Raw genomic sequence first — 22,520 nt, 5'->3', positions numbered from 1 at the left:
TTTCACGCAGCCCAACTGTAGAAAACGGCCGTTTCTTCCGGGCTTGATTCGTTTCGTTCCCCTTTCTTCTCGAAGCAAGTCAACTCAGTCGCTCCGTCGTTAATGGTCTCCGCCATTCCCAACCAAATCTCCATTAGCGTAAGGTTAATCACGCGCACGATGAACGCCATCTTCGCTACGATCCCGCGACCCCGCAGGCCGGGCGCCCTGATCGCCTCCTGCTGCGCGCTAATCCTCCTCGCCACCGTCGTCCTCCTCCCCCGCGCTCCTCTCGCGCCGCCGCTAACCACTAACGCCGCCGGCGCCGTCCGCCTCGACCCGCGCGTCGCGCGCAGGAGCGGCAACGAGGTGCTGTGGCAGCTGCCGCCGGGCCCGCGCCCGCCGCGCGCCGCCGTGTTCGTAGCCCCCGGCTGCACCATCCGCGCCACCGACTTCTTCGACGCCTCCCCTGGCTGCCCGCACTGCGCGGGGCTCCCCGAGGAGCGCCGGTTCACGAGCGCCGCGCTCCGACGCAGCTACGCCGTCCTCGCGGTGTCCAGCCGCGCCCAGTGCTGGTCCCTCGACGCCGCCGGCGAAGACACTGAGCTCGCCGCCGTTGAGTCCATCATCAAATGGTTGGTCAATGAGGAGCACCCCGAGCTCCGCGGCCTCCCGCTCATCGGCATCGGCGCGTCGTCAGGCGGGTACTTCGTGTCCGCGCTGGCGGCGAGGGTCAGGTTTAGCAGCGTCACCATCATGATTGCGGAGGGCGTGTTCGCCGCGATGGAGGAGGTCCCTGCCGGGTACCCACCAGCGCTGTTCGTGCACATGCCCAAGGACTCTGAGAGAGCAACCTTGGTGGTGGCAAGCATAAGTAAGCTCAAATCAAAGCATGTTGAGGTGCGGGAGATCCAATGTGATGCCTTTGCGGTGAGCGCCGAGTTCTTGGCAGCGAGGATACCGGGATTGACTCGGGCTGTCGCCGATGGGCTTGTGGACGTGCTTCGACAGAAGTCATTCCTAGATGAGAAGGGTTTTCTGAAGAATGATGGGAGGAGCACGCCATGGAAGGAGGCGGCAGAAGAGGCGGAAGCCTTGCCGAAGCAGTTCGGGTTTGACAGGCATGTCACAGAAGAGCTGAATCTTGCATACGCATACCATGAATTTACCAGCCAAAAGGATGAAGAGATCTTTGAATGGTTTGAGTCCCATATGGATCACAAGATTTGAAGGAGCTTCCTCGCTACGGTAATTGATGACTAACTTGTTGTCGGATTCATGGCATGTTGCTGATTTTTTTAGAAGATGCATGGTAATGATTCCTGGGAGTTGGAAAGAAAGAGCCAAATATTTTGTAAGGATTATTCTCATAGCTTCTTGTTTACCATACCCACTCGTAGTGTCTATATGACCATGTTTTAATTTGCCACTGTGGTCATTAGTGTAACAAGCAAACGTGTCCACTGTTCCCATTGTTGTTAACTTGTTATTATTGTAACTTGTAGCACAGAAATCTCTTGAGACTTAAGGAACAATAGAACTTCCGATAAATTGATCCTTCCTGCGCAAATATTTTTCCGTGCAGCCATATTTCTCTTAGCTCCACTTCGATATCTTGTCTTTGCTGATTCTGACTTACTGTATATAATAGCCAAGTTTGTACTGAGTAGGATCTCATTTTTTCTGCATAATAACTAAGAGGTGTTGCTTAGTCAAACGTCAATCACTAGGAAAACTTCAATTGTCAACTTTCTTTACAAAGCAAATCATAGCTTTCTGCCTAGCGCTCAAAGTAGAACAATCGAAGAAATGACCATTGCCGGTTTTCCGATTTTGAGTTTACTCTGCTACTTACAATATCATCCCGCTTATAAGTGGATAGTATCATTTCATTGATAAACTGTCAATAAGTATCTCAGCATAGAGATCTGCAAAATCTGCTTGAAGTCACTTATCAAAATCTGGAAACATTTAATGGAAAATTAACTTAGTGACACTGCAAAGATCTGTCAACTAAGAAAATAGCATCCAAAGTCACAGTGATAAGTGGGCCCTAAATGCAACTTGCCAGCGAGGGTGTGAGGCACCAATGCTATTTGCCTACATGCATGATCTTTTTACTGTCTGCAAGCAATTTGTAGAGATGCAGATTAACTTTGAGGAAATTCTCATGACAAGGACCACAATTGTGTTGAGTTATTGACTGTACTATAAGTTATATACTCCGTATTAAAAATCAAGCATCGACAGATTCAATGATGGCAAGAAGAATACGTAGGACTAAAGTATTTTTTTCATGACCTCTCGCAGCTGTGATTAAGTTTTTGATTTTCTTCTTCCAGGATATTCTTGATTCGTTATGCTTGATGTTCAAACATTTTTTAATGAATCATTATAAGTATTGTTGCATCCATTATTGGACTGACTTCATAAGTTGGTAACTAAAAGCAGCAAAAAATGTCGACTGAATTCAGGTTAGGTTTGAATATTTTTCTAAAAGCATCAACTCATCTTCTTACGTTTCTTTGGCACTAGACATCATTTCCATGTTTTGTGTGAAGGTTTGTTTGTGGATTAGTCTGTTGGATGAGTTATCCAGATTTACGAACAATTGCTGTTAGTTCTTTCAGCAGGGGTTTTATTTACAACTTCCAAGATGTACTTTTGTGGGGGTGAGGGTGGGGCTCAAGAAGTTCAAAATTCAGCCTGTGATATATTGCCTGTCAACATGTTCCGATTGAAGCAACAGAAAATTGATGGATTCAAGCAACAGGAAAATTGATGGATTTATTACAACCAATATGTCTTAGATATTGATATTACATTACATACCAACAAATATGAGAAATCAGCCACAAGATAGCACCAATAAAAAAACGTGTAGGAAAAGCAATTTAGCCAAGAGACATCCAGGATTAAAACTAGTAGTGGCTTTCATTTGCCTTCTTGAAGACCCCAGCCTGGGCAGAAGCAGCACCATCAGAGGTCGCGGCGACGATGATGCAATCTTTTACCTGCTGGGTGGTAAAAGGAAATTTATGGTTCACGATGGAGTTGAGGTATGCAGCTGCTCCCTCCCGTATCAGGGCACCTATACCATCAGTTCTAGTGTTTGATAGGGCATCGTGCAGATTTTCAATCTTCTTGCCAACGATCAAACTGCATGCAACACCAAATGTCTTGCCGATGTTGCCAACTGATCCAATAGCTGCAACTATAGCATCTGGGTGCTTCTTCCAGTAGCTGCAATTTTGGCAAAATGAGACCATGTTAGCATTGTTGCTTTGAGATGTTTGATACTTGCTGTATTGACTCATTCGAGCTATTACTCGCAGGATCCAATGAATTCATGCTTCTTTGGAACTGCAGGGACATCATGGGATGGTGTGCTTGGAGTGCTTGGTGTAGTGCCATAAGATGGTGTTGGTGTAGTGCCGTAAGTTGGTGTTGGTGTGGTGCCGTAAGTTGGTGACGGTGTCGGTGTGGTGCCGTAAGTTGGTGTCGGTGTTGGTTTGTAACCTCCTGACCCGTGCGCTGGAGTTGGGGAGCCCCCATCTGGTAACATATAAAGAACAACAACTATTATTACTATGAAATAGTTTTGCAGCTATTGCCATTGTGTGATATAGGAAACTAGATAGCATGGTTACCAATTAAATCACAATTCTAAATTCCAATTGTTTAGAAACTGTGCTGTTTATGTTCAACATGAATATGTATTTTCATATGTGCATGAGCTAGGTAGATGCAGTGATCTTTGCATTCACCAATCACCTTAATTGTTGCAGTGCAGTACTACTACGCAAAGTAACAATTACAGTGGTACACATAAGTAATAGGGTTAGAAATATACAGTGGGGAGCAGATGAGTAGGTGTTCTGTTCAGACAACTCTCCCAGGCTCCTGCATGAGCTCAGTGAAATGAGACCCATCAAAACAATACTGATCAGGAGAGCCTTGCCACCCATCTTGCTCTCCGTGGCTGCAGAGAAGATAGAATAGGCAACTGAACTGGTGGAGATGCTTGGATTGATGGACTGAAGGGCCTCTCGATGCCTATATATACATGAGAATGCCACTCTACAATTGCGTTGATGCTATTGGATGCATGGATCTGCATATGTTCGTCACACTGTTAGTAGTTGGTTATCAATTAATGATTTCGATTCGTCCATCTAGCTCAGCATGATGGTGATCTGCTCAGTCTCTCTCTATTTTTTTTTAGCATAATGAAGTTCCCACAGTGAGCATCCTAATCCAATTCTTTATCTGAATTTTGGTTAGCTACCTCATATTGGTATATGGTAGGAAACACTGGAGCTTGGAGCAAGGCCGTCACATTAATAGCGTTCCTTTGTTTTGGATAGGTCTCTTTCCACAAGGAATGGAGTTTCCAGTCCCAGAAGATTTAATTGCGATCGGTGCTTGCCACCTACTCAGTGTACTGTGCATCGAGCTGGATTTCATGCTCCCTCTCCAGAATTGAATTTGTCGAATTCAATGGAAACACTGATGTGGTATGCTTCTTTGGTTTCATTGGAATGCCGAGTCCTGGATCCAATGACTGTTTTGGATTACTGAAATAGTTTTGTGGTCCAATTGCATTGGAGTAGTTGTTCTGCACTGGATTTATTATTTGTAACCCCAGAGCAGGTACTTCAGATAACTTATTTGTAACGGATTTGCACTGCAATTCTTAATGTTGTGTATTTCCATTTTAGGTGACAGTTGTAGGTTCGAAGTCTTGCATATATACTGCAGATTTTGGCTCAAAATTATCTGTTTCATGTTCCTTCTGATTGCATCAATCTAGCGTTGGTGGCTTGGTGCATACCCTGTACTGCTTCCCTGTATTAACTACAGTAGAAGACTCTAAAACAGAATGCCTCAGTCAACGGAATCGTATCTCTGTTCGATTTTTCATTAGCCTTGCCCCATGCCATTAGTCTTTGAGGCAGCAAGTTTGCTCAGCAGATTGGAAAAGATAAATTCAGCTGTGATATTCATGTTCATAACTGTATCTAAACTAATCGTCCTTGCTTAAATGTCTGGGCAACATATAGCATTAATTCATGTTATAGGCAAGCAATTCCTGCTCCTGAGATTGAAATTTGTATTGGTTGTTTGTATTTTACTCCAGTTGGAGTTACAATTGAGGAGCCAATAATGGGAGAATGGGTCAAGAGAGACCGGCCAGTAGCTGTGGCTACGCAAGAGGCGAATAGGCCCTGGGCATGCACTGGAACTCCATGTGACCTCTCGTGCATTTGCCGGGCAACGAGGCCAGCCAGCTAGCCAGGAAGCTGATTCTATGGTTACCACTTTCAATGAGCACTATTTCCTCGATGATTGTGGGGGGTCAGGGGGTGGTCTTTCAAAGCTGGAACACGCCTGTACATAAAAAAAAAGAGTTGAAGACATGTCCCTACAAACGATTCTGGAGAAAATATAAATATAAATAGATAAGGTGAATTAATGTTTTCATCGTTAACGCAGCTAGCATGAACAAAAACCTGCACCGATCGAGATTATCAAAGACACGATCACGTGCTTGCGCTTTATATTGATTCTCCCCTTCTCCCGCCGGCTAAACCGATCGATGCTCGTGTTGCGAGTTTGCGACCCGATGGAACATTAATACCGGCACTGGAGTCACGATGAAGTGATCAATGCCGAGAATCACGCCGATGCCCCCATTCGATCCGGAGGAATCCACCCGGCACCCGTGCTGCCTTGACGCCACCACCTCCCAGAGGCCAGAAGGCTGAAACAAAATGCCTTTCTTTTAGCGGAAGGAAACAAAATGCCTAGACCGATGGCTCTAAGGTGGGCCTAGGGCTAGACGCACCGGCCCATGTAAACAAGAGATGATATATGCATTATTTGACCCGGCCCAAAATCTGAAATCCGGAACAGTGCCAACCGTAGCACACATTGGGTCAGTTCATCCCCCTCCCTTGTCCAATACTGAGCCTGCTTCTGGCATGGACAACAAAAAGAAACAAAAACAGAGACAGTGGATCACCTTGTTAGGCACCCTCCCCTCAAAAAAAAAAAAACCCTTGTTAGGCACCCCCTCGAAGGCTCAAATTTCTCCAGGAGATTACCATCGAATTTGATTGAGTAACCATCCCAACATACAAATGGCACTACCCCCTCTACTGGATAGTACTAATCCTATATATCTCAAGAAGTTAAATTTGTATTCTGCATACTTGAGATTCTGTTTATAATTACTATACAATTAGCAGGCCTAACCTCTAATTCATGTCTCCACCACTTGGGGCAGCACCCAGCACGTGTCACCCAACGAGCACATTCCTTTCATATCACACGTACAATCCATGCTTGGAGGCTGAGTAATTTGCAGCCCGAAGGCAACTGAGCCTAATAGCGCGCGAAACAATCGATCGATGATCTGTACATCTCCAAGGAACCCAGCGCATGCATGCATGCAGCGTTTGACTTGATGAACCAATCAATTAATGCACTTATTTTATATACAGATCGATCGCATAATTCCCGGCCGGGTGCTTTGGCTTTTGACTGCGTAGAGCCGACGTTTTGTGTGTATAAATATTCCCCTAGCTGTAGGGGTAGCAACAACCAAGTACGGAGTAGACCACTCGTGTAGCTCCAAATCTCCAATTAAGCAGCACGCTAGCTAAGCTAGAGCAAAGGACTCAAAGCGAAGGTGAGAAGAGAGATCGATCAATATAGTCGAGAGGCAGGAGGAAGAAGATAGCTTTGGCGATCATGGTCTCTCCGTCTACGCGGCCAAGTCCCCTGCTTCTCCTCATCGTCGTCTTCATCGTCGTCTGGGCGATCGCGTGCTCCTCGGCGGCGGCCCACGGCGCGGGCGCGAGACGGTTCCTGGCCACGGTGGGGGGCGGGGCGGGCGGGGCGTGCAACCCGGAGATCGGCAGGGCGTGCTCCGGCGGGCGGCCGGTGCCGGGTCAAAAAAGGCAGCTGCTCAAGTGCTGCGGGCGCGCGTGCGTGGACGTGCTGGAGAGCTGGAGCCACTGCGGCGCGTGCGGGGCGCGGTGCGGCTTCGGCACCACGTGCTGCGGCGGCCGGTGCGTCGACGTGGCGCGCGACCCGGACAACTGCGGCCTCTGCGGCCGGGCCTGCTCCGCCGGGCTACAGTGCGCCTTCGCCATGTGCGGCTACGCTTGAGCCAGCTTATATCCGTATTTGCCACAAGCGCATGGTTGACAAGTCGAGATCAACTCTCCGATCGAGCGAGCAAGATCTCTCTGCTTCCGAGATTAATTAAGTGGAGAACTGTTATAAACTGTAAATTGGGATCGATATTGTTGGTAACTTTTCAATGTTATATACATATATTGTGTCGTTGTGGTCCAACTTGTGATCAGCCTGATCTGAAGTGTTCGAACTTCCTTTTTGGTGCAAAACTATGCAAGATTAGTAGAAATTTGTGTGGCAAGTGGCAAGTGATGAATTAGGGCCCGAGTACACACGTGTCACGTCTGACTGGTTGGCCCCACATGGCAGGAATCCCATGGAATGGTCTAAAGTGGGTATATACTATCGGAGCCTCTCCTATGATTTCAATAAAAAAGAAGGTCTAAACTGGGTAATTACGGTTCTGTGAGAAACTTTGCCTGAAAAATGGGGGTTGTTTGAGATTGTTAGTGTTAACTGCAGTCCTGTGAGAAAAACGACACAAAATGTGTGGTTTTATAAAATTTACTCTAGTAACAATGGAGTCTATGATGATATACTCCCTCTGTCCAACCAAGAATGTCTCAACTTTGACTAAATTTGAATACATCTATACACTAAGTCATGTCTAGATACATTCAAATTTTGACAAACTTGAGACATCTTTTGTTGGATGAATGGAGTAATAAAGTTTGTATATATACGTGAAAGATGAGATTGGTTTCTAAAATATTTAAGATGTACTAAGAGACGGCTCTAAGACACGATGAACCGTACGTGAGCAGCCTGGAATATGTACATTGGACACCGCTACAAAAAATTGAACAATACGTATTGCCGGAGAGAGTACACACATTCTTTTTCGACTTACAGTACTGAGTACAGAACATATATTGTGCATAACTTGTGCAAATTTGTCCTCGCACGTCAATTGTCAACACGTACGTAGTACGTGTTACACGAGCGAGCGCGGCCACAAGTTGCGCAAATGTTAGGATCGGTGCATGCACACAACTCATCCGCAATACAGGTAACCACAATTACCGCGTCAAAGCCATGCAGTTTCGTTCGTCGGTCCTTTTTGCAGTACTACCAGAGAGCAGGTAGCTAGGTAGGCATGCTCTCTGTGCTGCATGCCGCGTTGACTGACAGATGGCCAACGCGTTAACGAAATTACTCTAAGGTTGAATTATTTGCATGCGCCATGCATGCAGACCAACTAGCGAGGATAGTACTACTACGATTAATTTTGGCACAACTTAACTACTTTCACATAATTAATCAATCTTGGCAGAACTTCCACATGCATGGAATAGTTTGATTTCTGCCTCTGCCGTGTTGTTGTGGACAGGCCCTTAATTTAGGGCTTAGCGTCCACCATGTCCACGCACAGCTTCCTTGAGCCTTTGCACCACCCTCTCGATGCTGCCCGGTTGCTCCCCCACCTACAATTCAGAGATCACAGCTGGGAATTAGACAAGTGTAGTTCGGTCGAATCAACACAAGTTAATTATCCCATGTAAGTTTGAGACGAAAATGATGTAAATACGCGTGTTAATTAATGTAATAATGTGTGATGGTTAACGAGGGATGGATGAGAATTCGGTACCAGCGCATGGATGGTGTAGACGGCCCTGGCGGCGACGACGGAGAAGTGCGCGTTCTGCACGTCGCCGCCGGCCTCCTCGACGGCGCGCACGGCGCGGTGGAAGGACGCGCCGTCGCTCGGAGGACCCCCGGTGGCGAGGATGGCGTGCAGGCCGGAGCCCAGGTGCTGCACCTGCACTTCCAGCTGCTGGGAGGATCCGGAACCCGACCCGGAGCCGGAGCCGGCCTCGGTGGTGGTAGCCCTGGCCGCCGTCAGCTCGCGCTTCCTCTCCTTGAGCCTCTCCACCCGCTCCGCCGTCTGCGTTATGTACGCCGCCGCCTCCCCGAGCCTGTCAGGCCTCGTCGCCGCCGGCTGCTCAAACAATTAAACATCATCATACACACACTTACGTATTGTAACAAAACATGAGTTAAATACGTAGTATATGCATGGATGCAATGTATTATGTGCATGTGTCACGAACTGCGGGAGAAGGCGCGGCGCCGCCGCCGGCGCGGACGAGATTGTCGAGGCGGGAGTAGAGCGCGTTCATCTGGTTGCGGCGGACGCGCTCCACCGTCTTGCGGTCAGGCTTGCCGCCGGCCGGCCCCGTCGCCGCAGGACGGCGGGGAGGAGGAGGCGGCGGCGGTGGCATCTCCATGAGTACTGACGTGCAGTGGTCGGTCGGTCTCGGTCGTGAACGCTCGTCCTGATCAGTACGTAAGTTCGTTTCGCACCTGCAGGCTAGCGAGTCGTGACGTACGTACTCGATCACGAGTTAATTGGTTGCTCTTTGCTATGTGTGTTCTTCGTGCGCTCCCCGGCCTGCTATTTATATGGCTCGCGAGATCGAAAGAGGCTTCGTTCTCAGATACTGTGCGGGTCAAATGGGATTCGTATGAGATGCAGTGCACCCAGGGGAATTATATTATGCACTTCTTTTAGCTGCTTTTAGACCAAGGACCGTGAACGTCGTCGCTAGCTAGGTCTTGTTGGCTTGTGATCCAAATCCAAATCCAGTGGTTCCGGCCATACCAGATGCCGGAACTTCCGGACCAACTTCCGGCCGAACCTCCGGATGATCTCTATTACTTTTCAGAAAATTGCAGAACTTGCTGCGGAACTTCCGGCCTTCAACAGGAACTTTCGGTGTGTCCGTTACGAATCTGACTTGTCCTAATATTCCTGCTATATATATCCCTTGTATGCCGCCGTTTTGGGTAGAGTTCACACGAGTTGAGTTCGTGAAATCTCCCAGACGTTGTAAACACTCCCATATAATGAAATTTCGCTGGCTGGCGCCCGTGGTTTTTTCCTCTCGTTGTTTGAGAGGGTTTTCCACGTTAAATCCGTGTGTCCTTGTGCTATGATTTATTCTTCGTTCTTCGTTCTTGCTTGTCGCGTTCATAACAAGTGGTATCAGAGCCCCAGGTTCCGCCTAGGGTTTGTGACATGTCTACCTTGAAGTTTGATCTGCCGCAGCCGGACTACACCACACGATTCTCGTTGTGGCAAGTGAAGATGCGGGCAATTCTCGCCCAAACTTCAGATCTGGATGAAACACTTGATTCCTTCGGCAAGAAGGATGAAAAGGAGTGGACTGCCGAAGAGAAACGCAAAGATCGTAAGGCTTTGTCTTTGATTCAACTTCATCTGTCCAATAATATTTTGCAGAAAGTGTTGGAGGAGAAATCCGTAGCAGCCCTGTGGCTGAAACTGGAATCAATCTGCATGTCTAATGATCTTACCAGTAAGATGCATGTAAAGATAAAATTGTTCACCCATAAGCTGCAAAAAGGTGGATCGGTAATATCTCATATAACTATTTTTTGAGAGATAGTTTCTGACTTGCAAACTTTGCAGACCGATGGGTCGTCGTCAAAGACAGAAGCTCTGCAGGTTCGTGGCAGGACCAAGCAGAGGAACAACAACTACGGCAACCGAGATAAGAGCCGGGACAGAAAAGCTCGTTCAAAGTCCCGAGGAAAAGATAAGTTCTGCAGGTATTGTAAGAAAAATAATCATGTTATTGAGGATTGTTATAAACTGCAGAACAAGGAGAAAAGGAACGGTACCTACAAACCGAAAGACAAGTCCGATGGTAATGGTAAGGCCGCTGTCGTTTCTACCGATAGTTCTGAGGGTGAATGCCTCGTTGTTCTTGCTGCTTGTGCTTCCCGTGATGATGAATGGATTCTTGATACAGCATGTTCCTTTCATATTTGTTGTAACAAAGATTGGTTCAATTCTTATGAGTATGTGCAGACTGGAGATTTTATGCGTGTGGGCAATGACAATCCTTGTCATATTGTTGGCATTGGGTCCGTTCAGATCAAGACCCATGATGGCATGGCACACACGTTGAAAGAGGTGAAGCACATACCAAGCATGGCAAGAAATTTGATCTCACTTAGTACCATGGATTGTGACCGTCGTGTAGACTTTTGAAGGTATCTAGAAGTTCTCTTATTCACATGATAGGTGTTATGAATTCTGCCAAATTATATGTTCTTAGAGGTAGCACTTTGCCTGGTTTTGCTGCTGCCATTACACCTAATGATTCTGATGATTGTGCAAAAATGAATCTGTGACATATGCGTCTTGGGCATATGAGTGAACATGGGATGTCAGAGTTGGTCAAGAGAGAGCTGATCGATGGGTGCAACTTGAGTAAGCTTGAGTTTATTGAGCACTGCGTTTATGTAAGCACAAAAGGGTTAAGTTCATTTCTTCCGTTCATACCACTAAAGGCATATTAGATTATGTGCATGCTGATGTTTGGGGACCCTCCCGTAAGACTTCTATTGGTGGTGCTAATTACATTCTTACCATTATTGATGATTACTCAAGAAAAGTTTGGCCTTATTTTCTGAAACACAAATCTGATGTTTTTGGTGCGTTCAAGAAGTGGAAAGATATGGTAGAAAAGCAAACTGAAATCGATGTGCTGTGATTTCTCTCTCGTTGTTTGATAGGGTTTTCCACGTTAAATCCGTGTGTCCTTGTGCTGTGATTTCTTCTTCGTTCTTCATTCTTGCTTGTCGTGTTCATAACAGCTCTTTCACTGCGTGCATAATTTGCTTCAGAAACTTAATTTGGATAGCTAGCGTGCACATTTCTATTAATTTCTTGTGCGACTCTCAGTCGATGCTAACCGCTCGATCTGGCACCGAGATTGGTGCACAAGGTGTGCCCCTATATATTTTTATCAATGAATAATGTTTGCCGTGTGCATCAATTGATTTAGAGCCCGAAAGTCTTCCTCAACACTCATATAGTGATAAAACCGCTCTAGTGCATTTCTATAGGTAAGATGCATAGCTATCGGATAAATAGTGCAGTTTGGAAACATTAGACAAATTAATATGTAGTACTCTCTCTGATCCTAAATTCTTGACTTAAATTTGTTCAAATATGAATGTATCTATTCTTAAAAAGCGTTTAGATACATGCAATATTTCGACAACAATTTAAGATCGGAGGGAGTACGTAAGATGCACCAATCCATAGGGTTCCAATGCGTTATATACTCAGGGAGCAATTAATGAAGAAACATATTGCTGAAAATATTATGTCGTTCTCTGTTTTCCGACCGTTTGTCTCTGTCTTTGCATTGCAGGGTAGTATTGAATACTAGCCGTGAGATGTTATGTATATGTTGAAGCGTATAAGTGAATTATTTAGCCCTTTCCATCAGATCGATTTTTTTTGTTGCGTTGGCTAGCGCGTGAAGCTTGACATGGTATCAGAGCCAAATGTCTCAACTTCAAGTCCTGTCTTTCACAATTTATCTTAAAAATTGCTGTTACCCCTTCCGTCCATGTATTGACTTCTTGAGCCACTATAACTCTGAGTTTACACGTGTTGACTTATCTTTCCCGTCGCACGTGAGGGGGGAGGGGGGGGAGTGTAACATAGTTTTTTTCCTTTTATCTGTTACCGGTTTTGGTTAGCGGGCGGTATTTTTGTGACGCGCTCCTCATCGAGAACATTGGCCTCATTTTTTTGTGATGCGATTACCGGGCGGTAACCAAAACCCTGCTTCATATACATTCCCCAACTCTATAAACAAAACGAATAATAATATATACCAATTGTCAACACAAATTGAGCTATAAATATATTATGCCCATGATCCATTATTATTTTTCTCACCATGGGTAACAAGCTATTTTGCGGATTCAGCAGAGTGTTTTCCTCTTCTTCTTTTTTTACTCGTTGAATGTTTTATTTTGAATTCTCCTTGCAACTTGGCTTGGACCAATGGACTGTGTGCATTTGTTACGGAGAGAGGCCTATGTGATTGTATCATCGATGCAGCGTTAAGTCGGTAAATAATCTTCCTTTACCGAAAAAATGTGTCGTTTTTCTTTCACGATTTTTGCAGACTTACCGAGCTCAACGTGCGCCTTCCGGGTGCGCACCAGATAATCCCCGGGTGCATGCATACATTCTGTTCTTTCAGATGGGGTGCATGCATATTCTGTTCTTTCAGATTGGACGCGCATACAGGACAAATTTTGAGATGACGAATGCTGACCGCAAGACCGAGCCAGCCGAATCACCTGACCTCACCACGAACTCTCATTCGCGGCGGAAGAAGACGTGGACACTGGTCTCGTCGCTTTGCTCGCACGTGCGGCAAACTAGGCATCCCAGCTGAGGGGCTCTCGGATCGCCATCAGACGGCCAAGGATAGAAGAGGCGACTGCGACGCAGCGGCTGCTTGGAGCACCAGAACGGAAGTGTCCTCCTTCTGCACGGCAGGTCGATTCGACAGGTCAACGGATGACGTGGAGCTCCGTATTCTGCGATGACGTATGGCCGTGACGTACGCTATGGAGTAGTATCAACAGAGCTGGCAGCTGGCCTGGCCCGGTCCTTTTCTCTACCAAAAGCCAGGCCGGCCAACGGGCCGATCGAGGGGTATTTTTTCTCATCTCTTCGAGCGAAAGCTAGTGCGCGACAGCCCACCGAGATCCGCTTAATAGTTCCTCGACCATCCTCCTGTCCAGTCTTCCCCTCCTAATCTGAACGAAGCCGTTCGAGGAATCTTGGAACCAGTTCAAATGGCGGTCATTCACCTCAAAGAACCAAACACACACAAAAAAACAAATGGCGGTCAAAGAATCATTCGCAACAAGACAACAAAGGTTACATGTCGCTCTCTACCAACGCAGATTACACATTGGACTGGAGCACTCAAGTCTACGAAAGTTACGATGAAAAAGAATACTTTAAACTGCAATACATTGCTCCCTCCGTTCCATAATTCGTGTCGAAATATTACATGCATCTAGACGCTTTTTAAGAATAGATACATCGATTTTTGGGCAAATTTGAGACACGAATTATGGGACGGAGGGAGTATTGATTTAGTTCTTCTTTTTTCAGACTAATTTTGGTTTATCTAGATTTTCACACATATTTGTACGCACGTATGAACAGCGCACGAATTAGATGCTATATACGCAAAGAACTTTGGCAAGTTTTTCGGTCCCCTTGTACAAATTTGGTCGGTCGATTTTCTTCTTCTGTATGAAATCACACTAACATCGATCCTGCCGTACGACAACGTTGATAAACAAAATGCACCAAAGTAATAAGCGCTCAGTTCAGAAGTCAATTCAGAGAATATGCAATGCAACAAATTGTAAGTAACTACAGTGAGTCAATCTTGAGGGTGTAAAAACTGCACGAGTCGTCTGATTCTCTGCACGACTGATATCGGCATATTTTCCCTAAAATATAATAAACTGCTATAGCATATACAGGCATACAGCACTCACCGAGCATCTTCTCATGTCTTATCCGTTTCTCTTTGGGAGAGATAAGGTATCCTAGACTTGCAAAAGCATCTTGTCCTGTCTTTCTCTTGCTCTTTTGAGAGATAAAGCATCCTAGACTTGCGTACTGCTCCGGTATATATCTCTCTCTCTCTTTCAGATGGAGTGTCTCATAATTACGGGACCAAAGTACTATGAAGTTTTTCCTTCACAAAAAGTATTACTCCCTGAAAACCATAATAAGTGTGGGGGATTACAACTTTTCTGCTACATCCCGACACTTATTATGAATCAGAGGTATTAATTAGTAGATTTTCAATAAGTACCTCAAAAATCATGGTAGCTTACAAATTATCACTAGCACTTTTTCCTCTGTTTCTAGACAAGTTAACATGCCCTAAGAAGCACAACCCAAAAAGAAGAAAAAACTCTTAAATAGTTGGAATTTATAGCCCCTTTGAACCCCTGTGTAGAATCAATTGCGGGAGAAGCTAGTCTGGACCAGTTTCTTGAGCTTTTCCACAAGGTCCTTTCTAAACACCACCGGACTTCTACTACATTCATCCTCTTTTAGTGAGCGTGCACGTTTTCCGAAATTCAGTTTTGACTGCTAATTAGACTAATTATACATAGTTGCTTTCCTTAAAAAACTATATCATTGTACTCGTATTCGATAAAAGTTTTTAATGGCTAACTTTTATACTTATAACATACGAGTACATAACTGATGGTCAAAATAAAATTTTAAAAGACGTGTGCATCCACTAAAGGAGGACGAAGGTACTGGACGAAGGTAGTAGTAATTATGGACAGACTACCGCCACATTTATAGATAACCCTAGGTATTTTCGCGCTTCCCTCAAATCTCTTCCCGACCATGGACGGGCCCAAAAACAGGAAAAACAACCCAAGGAGGGGGGCCTGTCATGGGCTAAGTCCTTCCTGGTCTCCTGGATGAACCATCCTTGCCGCAACCTAGATCAGCGACCCCTGGGTGTGCCTCGATGTTCCTGCCACCACAAGCTAGCCTTCTCACGCTGAGATCTGTGACAACGCCCACCTCTCTCCAACGGCGCTGGGGACGAAAAATGAAAACCACGTCCCAACCTCGGCTAGCGGTCCCTCTACCAAGTTTCAAGCTCTATATATTGTTGATTGTTGTCGGGTAACCGTATAATTTCTGGTTGTTGATTAACGTGTGTTCACGAAATTAGGATATTTTGCTCTCGGATGAAACATCTTTTTTGTTAAACGCAACAACTGCTGCTTGTTGTTGTGCCATGTCCTGATGTTTTATGATATTCTAGTTTAGTTATGTTCTCTTAGAAGCAATGATTCTCAAAGTTTCGACAACGTGGTTCACTTTGAGCCCCCTATCGTGCCATGCCCCCTGAGATTCTAGTACCTCTGTCCTAGTTGGTGTAATTCCAAAATCTATTTGTCCCATAACCCTCCACCTTCTAGGCATAATTTTACTTATGGAGAGTAACCACACTCTACATTTATTCCAAGCCGGAGGTGTGAACTCGTTCTGTTTTTGCATGAATAAACTGCTCGCCTCCTCTCCCTGCTCGGAAGCCATGGAAACAAGGAGGAGATGAGGAGAGCTGCTTCTGTTCGTCTCCCATTTGCCGTGGATATAAAAAGATAGAAGATTGGCGTAGCAATTTCGTTTGAGTTTTGAAACAAACTAGATCAGCGCCAGAATTTTGGAGGCAAAATATTTGGTTTAGGAAGGAAAGCTGCGCGGGGAGCAAATTTCATAGTCACCATCACGGGAATTCTCGAAGGGAAGAAGCAAAACGCCGGCGCGATCCGGAAAAAACAAAACGAACCAGTGCATGCAGAGATAAATCCGGAATTAGTTTCCTTTTTCTGTTATTCCGGCAGTTAATGTTCTTAATCATGGAGGTTTATTCGAACAGATAAATCATCACAGTTAACGTCCTTAATCATGAAGTACTGGAGTACGTGAGAAATTAAGGAGAGGGAGAGAAACCAGCACCAATCGCGCTATGCCTTGGGCCAAGATTTTCAAAAATTACGCCCTGGAAACTAGGAACATAGGACATGTCTGAAATACTATGCATGTTATCAGTCCTGTATGCCAAGTTTGCGTGTCAAGTGCGTGGCCTAATAGGATCAAATATTTTTTTGGTTTAGCTACTTCCACCTAATACTCCAAAACAAATTAGGTCGCCGGCTTCTGCTACAGAATCATCTCCAAAACAAATACTCCCTCTGATCCAATATAACAGTCACAGTTTAGGCAAAATTAGGCTTAGGCAAAGTTTTGCATAAACCTGTGACAAACAAATCGGATCGGAGGGAGTAAAAAAATTCAGATATATTATGCCACCAAATATTAGTAGATTCATAGTTTCGTACACAACAAGATTGCCACAGGCAAGTTCTAACTTCTGAAATATTACAGGCATAAAAACAAAACTAATAATCCAGGGCTTAAGAACTTCTGTTTGGGCTCCAAGGGCTTCATTGCTCCTTCCACTTCTAGAGTATTTCGTCAGCCTGCCTCCGAGGAAATCTTCAATCAAGGTGGACACCATTTCAGGTGAGGGCCTTTTGCAACCTTCACTCCAAAGAATTAATCACCATCAAGTTTTCATTCTCAGAAATTAAATGATCAACTCAACAGTGATACTACTATTATACTGCTGAGAAATATATTCACGGAGTCCAAGGAAAACACTGCAATATATTACATTATTTCTTTTGGCTCTACTGGTGCTCTCGAGAAGTACATTGGCTCATGAAGTATCTCATTTGTTTATTTTATATTATGACCTATTGCCTACATCTTGATCTTTAGAAATGTTTTTTTTTTGCAAGTGATCTTTAGAATGCTGGTTCATTCACAAACAAGAGCTCATTAGCGATTCATACAAATTCATCTCACTTAACAAGAAAAGATTGAAGTGTTTTTTCATGCACGCAAAAAAACATTGTTAAGTAATTCACATTCACATAACATGAACTGGTGTTCTTAATTGAAAGGTTTAGAATTTCATAACTACTCCGTATTTGCATGTACCCATAAATATTTTTCAACACCAAGAAAATATATATGCAAATATCAAAGCTGCAACTAGAAATTTCATGATCAAATCTATGTAGTGTGGCTGTTACTAGAAATTGTAAGACATGTTCAGACCAGTGGTGCTCAATAATTTGAAAACTAAAGCATGAATGGAAGCCACGTACTATGTTAATAAACTAAATTCTAATGTATTGAACGATAAACCGTACCATTTGGGGTGGGGAAGATGTTCCTATGGTTCTACCTAAGCTGGGCCTCCTAAGCTGGCTCCTCTCACTATTTTCAATCTTTAAAAGATTTAACACACACGAAAACCTGAGAAAACTATGTATTTCCACGGCATCTAGAAAATGCACTGGAGTAGAACAACACTAACCTTCTTGGGGATCACAGCAAATTAGAGGAAACATTAACACACTAAACCTAATCATACAGTTCCAAAAATTCTCATGCTGTAGAAACAGTTTTTATTGTATGCAATTTGAATGAAGGAACGGAGTCACCTTGCATAGACTATATGTTAGTCATAAAGAAAAAGGTTAAATCATCTTACATGCAGGTGAATCCTACATAGAGAACTGTTAAACCAAACAATGAGAAAACTACGTACTGAAAATCTGAAAAATAAAGATGATACATACTCTGTTTTTGGCCAAACTAAACTTTTAACTAAAAGGCATATGATGGGGCAAGTAATGCATAGGTCTACAAAGATGTGGTAAATTTGAAAGCACCAGAAAAGACAATGAGGAGCCATCTTAAACAGTAGCCATCTACATAGACTATATTATAGGAAGCACAAAAGGATTAGGATCTACACAAAATAAGGACTATGGCAACAGCACCCACAGGTTACAAAAGCTCTTTATAGACTAAATCAGGTAATCCATATCTATCTATCTGTCTATCATTATAAAAATTACACTTACCAACACTAGGAAGATTGCTGAACTAACAATTATGTACAACATAAATTACACACAAATCAGTAAGCTATAAGACTATCGCAACACTTGGCATGCAAACTAGCAGAAGACGCTAGTACTCCTGGAAAGAAGTCGAACCCACATCACGATCAGGAGATTCCAGTACTTCCAAAGAAAGGATCAACAACACTAGATCAGCGCAGACAACACGAAAATTCATTATAGCTTAATGTACTTGAAAGAAGTTTCAGACAGAGCACTTCAAATGCACACTTATAGAATCCTTTCGGTAACATCAACCAGCTTCAATTACTACTCTTAGAAGGCAAACAAAACAAGTTCTGTCAATTTTCAGATCTTGAAATTAAACAGACCACAAAGTGATACCAAATAGCACCATACCCATCATGAGCATGTCAACAGTTCACAACGAAACAATCTTTGTTATCTACCACAGAATGTTTATGACAGAGCCCCCCAATATATTCCACTCAACCAACTTCGGATGATCTGACCAGTAAAGCTTGCTAGCCCGAAGCAAATGAACATCCAAGTGCTGCAAAAATTATGATAGACCAAGGGAAATCTTTTCCAGCCATGTCTAAATCTTTTTATAAGGAGCCGAAATAACTCCCCCTCTACTTAACACAAACCTCATATTTTCTTCAGAAAAAATCTTCTGACTTCTATCTAAACCATGAAGGTACAGGAGAGGCAAAAAAGACACTGCCAGGATACAGAGTACAGTTAATTTACTACGAAATATATTTTTTTGTACCGTTTGCCTACATAAAACACTGCCAGAGTACAATCAATTTACTTCAGTATGAACAGTAGTAAGCTTGTGTGGAAACAAGACAACAGCTGAAGATTAAAATGCACACTGGGTATATACAACTCTCTCTAATTGACATCCGTTTTCTTTGCAAGTATCTAATTAATTAACTTGGCTGTGCCTCATGAATGCATGGCTAGCTAGCTATCTCCTAGAAAGCTAGCTTTCCAGGACAAGTAAGGATTTACAGAAATTAGTGGGCACTAGTTTAATTAAGCTTTACAGAATGTTTAAATAATTCTCGGTGCTAGTTTTTAATCGACTGCAATTATATAATAAGTTCCTAAGGAGTCACATTACAGCAAGAGAATCTTAATGCTAACTGATTTTATTTTTTTCATGTGGGATAGGATATGCATGCAGTTAGCTAGTTCTTCTAGCAAAACAATTAGCTACTCCCTCCGATCCTAAATTTGAACTAAAACCATGACAAGAATTTAGGATCGGAGGGAGTACTAGACTAAGTGGTGGTTTGTGAGCCATGTCAAGACTGGAAGTACTGGAGTAGAGCGACACTAGCCTTCTTAGGGATCTCAGCAAATTAGAGGAAACATTAACAAACTAAACCAAAGCATGCAGTTCCAAAAATATGTGAGGTTGCTGCATCTCACGCTATAGAAGCATTTTTTATTGTGAGTAACTTGACTAAAGGGACAAGATGTAGCATATTGCATAGACTATTACATGTTACCCAATAAAATAAGGTTCAATCATCTTACATGCAGGTGAATCCTAAGTAGAAGCAAATACCTCAGAATGAATTTTGAGCATTTGTATTGCCTTATAGAGAACTGCTAAACAGAACAATGACAAAACTAAGATATAAAGATGCTACATACTCTGTAGTTTTTACCCAACCTAAACTCAAACTAAAAGCATATGATGGGGCAACACAATTTGTAAAGATAATGACCTTTGGAAAGAGTGAAGTTCAAACGCAGATATCTTTTCTAGCTTGCTAATGTTCAAGTCAAGAAAAGTCCTTTGAAGACATAGGCACATATGTCTAATATCCCTTTTTTTGTATATGCAAAACAAACGAAGAGCCATCAAGAACTTTTGAAACTAAATATAATTTTGCAAGTAATGCATAGTTCTACAAAGATGTGGTGAATAAGATAGCAGAAGGAAAGACTTATCAAAGCAAATCACACAGTTCCTATCCTCCCTAATGTTGCTATTGTCTATATATGGAAAGGTACAATCCTGTAAATAACCAGTGCAATAAGAACTCCTAAAACAAGCACAGATATGTACAGCTGCTGAAAAGTAATGAAAACAGATATCCTTCTTTTTTTCTTAGTTACCCTAAATTTTAAGTAAAAGCATATATTGGAAATGGAGCAGTGCAGTTTGGCAAGAAAATTTCCTTGAAAAATAGTGAGGTCAAACCCCAATTAATATCCTAGTATGTTAATGCCTGAAGTCAAGGAAAAACTTTTCGAGATATTGACACATATGTAAAAGAAACATTTTTTACACATGTAACAACAACTTAATCGCCAAGAGCTTTGCTGGTAAATATATTTGAGCAATTTATAACACGCTGGTGAACTAGAAAGCAGCATGCAAGTCATCTTTAAAGAAATTCCAGAGTTCTAATATCCCTACTGTTACTATTGTCATCTATGATAAGACATTTTCCTGTAGATAAGAATAATAAAAAGTAAGATATGATTGATAGCTAATTCACAAGTTTTAAGTGAATTTGATTTATGAAAAGGAGTAATGAATCAAAGAATGAATCGATTCGGTAACACTTGTAACAGGATTGTACTTATTAGAACCCTACCACAAATTTTCATAATTTTTTTGTTTTTGTATTTTAGAATAAATTGCAACGGAAAAGAACCATAACAAACCTTAATTAGGTAGGTTTCAATTATAGGAAGGCCAAATAGAAATATTCTGTATAAGAGCAAGGCACGGCCTTGCCTTCAGCTTCACTAACGACCAATTCGGTAACACTTGTAACAGGATTATACTTATTAGAACCCTACCAGAAATTTCCATTTTTTTGTGTTTTTTTTTAGAATAAATTGAAATGGATCTAAGCATGACACATTGGAAAAGAACCATAACAAACCTTAATTAGGTAGGTTTCAATTATAGGAAGGCCAAATAGAAATATTCTGTATAAGAGCAAGGCACGGCCTTGCCTTCAGCTTCACTAACGACCAATTCGGTAACACTTGTAACAGGATTATACTTATTAGAACCCTACCAGAAATTTCCATTTTTTTGTGTTTTTGTTTTTTAGAATAGATTGAAATGGATCTAAGCATGACACATTGGAAAAGAACCATAACAAACCTTAATTAGGTAGGTTTCAATTATAGGAAGGCCAAATATAAATATTCTGTATAAGAGCAAGCCACGTCCTTGCCTTCAGCTTCACTGACGACCGTGCTCTGCCCGTTGGGGCTGGGGTTGTGGACAGTGACGGAGACTGTGGTGCCATTGGAACTGGGGCTGGGGTTGGGGACAGTGACGGAGACTCTGGTGCCATGGGAACTGGGGCTGGGGATGGGGACAGGGACGGGGACGAGAGTGGTGCCACGGTAAAAAGAGGAAGGGGGAGTACCTCGGCGGCGGCGCAGAGACGTGATGTAGTCCGGGATGGCCGACGACCATCCACGGGCCTCGACCTCATCGGGTTGCTCGTCACGGGCTCTCTTCGCGACGCGGTCGCGCCGCACCGCGATTTCGACGGGGTCATCCGCCGCGACGATAGTCAGGGCGCCGTCGATTGCATACCAGGTGGAGTTCGCGCGGGGAAGGGGAGACTCTACGGCGGCGGCCATGGTGGATGGTGGAGGCGGCAGCGAAATGGAAAGGAATCGCGCGAGATCGGAAGAGGGCGAGAGAGATCGGAAGAGGGCGAGAGAAACCCTAGGATTCGACTTTATGACTTTATCCTAGGAGTTCGATCAGAACTCGGACAGGGCGGTTGGCTACTTGGCTCGTACCGTCGGCTCGGCTCGGCTCGTAGGTTGAAAATGAGTTGGGGAAAGTGGGCGGGCCGGAATAATGGCTTCTCACATCGTCCGTCGAGGACATAGAAAGTCCGGCGGGCTTGGCCCGGCACAAACTTAATTGGGCCGGCCCGAGGCTTTGCCTGTGCTGCGTCTGGGCCTCAATCTCAGGCCCCCGGGCTGGCTCG

General features: G+C 43.8%; 5 protein-coding genes across 7 annotated transcripts; 2 read left to right on the top strand and 3 right to left on the bottom strand.

Moving 5' to 3' along the window:
* The first annotated feature begins 42 nt into the window (after positions 1-42).
* On the top strand, positions 43-4,874 carry LOC100824302. 2 transcript variants are annotated; one of them, XR_002964296.1, is made up of 3 exons: positions 46-1,227; positions 3,349-3,537; positions 4,347-4,874. XR_002964296.1 is itself a non-coding variant. In XM_010235777.3 (2 exons), the coding sequence occupies exon 1, from the start codon at positions 103-105 to the stop codon at positions 1,207-1,209; it is 1,107 nt and encodes a 368-aa protein (XP_010234079.1). In that variant the 5' UTR covers positions 43-102; the 3' UTR covers positions 1,210-1,227; positions 4,347-4,874. The 2 variants fall into 2 exon arrangements, 1 of the variants encoding a protein (XP_010234079.1); XM_010235777.3 differs by lacking the exon at positions 3,349-3,537 and having other exon boundaries at positions 43-1,227.
* LOC100826146 (protodermal factor 1) lies at positions 2,733-4,181 on the bottom strand. Its single transcript, XM_003571771.4, has 3 exons — positions 3,833-4,181; positions 3,309-3,534; positions 2,733-3,222 (listed from the first exon to the last, which is right to left on the bottom strand). The coding sequence occupies exons 1-3, from the start codon at positions 3,945-3,947 to the stop codon at positions 2,901-2,903; spliced, it is 663 nt and encodes a 220-aa protein (XP_003571819.1). The 5' UTR covers positions 3,948-4,181; the 3' UTR covers positions 2,733-2,900.
* A 1,719-nt stretch (positions 4,875-6,593) lies between the features above and the next one.
* LOC104583979 (protein GRIM REAPER) lies at positions 6,594-7,442 on the top strand. The gene has a single exon (XM_010238040.3). The coding sequence runs from the start codon at positions 6,736-6,738 to the stop codon at positions 7,153-7,155; it is 420 nt and encodes a 139-aa protein (XP_010236342.1). The 5' UTR covers positions 6,594-6,735; the 3' UTR covers positions 7,156-7,442.
* A 533-nt stretch (positions 7,443-7,975) lies between these two features.
* On the bottom strand, positions 7,976-9,553 carry LOC104583978 (transcription factor bHLH162). Its single transcript, XM_010238039.3, has 3 exons — positions 9,237-9,553; positions 8,774-9,124; positions 7,976-8,609 (listed from the first exon to the last, which is right to left on the bottom strand). Exons 1-3 carry the CDS (start codon positions 9,411-9,413, stop codon positions 8,532-8,534), a joined length of 606 nt encoding a protein of 201 aa, XP_010236341.1. The 5' UTR covers positions 9,414-9,553; the 3' UTR covers positions 7,976-8,531.
* A 7,202-nt stretch (positions 9,554-16,755) lies between these two features.
* LOC104583483 lies at positions 16,756-22,308 on the bottom strand. Of its 2 annotated transcripts, none has more exons than XM_010235776.3 (2): positions 21,942-22,308; positions 16,756-17,128 (listed from the first exon to the last, which is right to left on the bottom strand). In XM_010235776.3, the coding sequence occupies exons 1-2, from the start codon at positions 22,159-22,161 to the stop codon at positions 16,797-16,799; spliced, it is 552 nt and encodes a 183-aa protein (XP_010234078.1). In that variant the 5' UTR covers positions 22,162-22,308; the 3' UTR covers positions 16,756-16,796. The 2 variants fall into 2 exon arrangements, 1 of the variants encoding a protein (XP_010234078.1); XR_002964295.1 differs by lacking the exon at positions 21,942-22,308 and adding an exon at positions 20,271-21,935 and having other exon boundaries at positions 16,759-17,128.
* Between the last annotated feature and the right edge of the window lie 212 nt (positions 22,309-22,520).

The sequence above is a fragment of the Brachypodium distachyon genome, chromosome 3 (genome assembly GCF_000005505.3).
Source record: "Brachypodium distachyon strain Bd21 chromosome 3, Brachypodium_distachyon_v3.0, whole genome shotgun sequence".
Classification (NCBI taxonomy): Eukaryota; Viridiplantae; Streptophyta; class Magnoliopsida; order Poales; family Poaceae; genus Brachypodium; species Brachypodium distachyon.
Note: the sequence above shows the minus strand (reverse complement) of the source record. Positions and strands in the feature narration are given on the sequence as shown.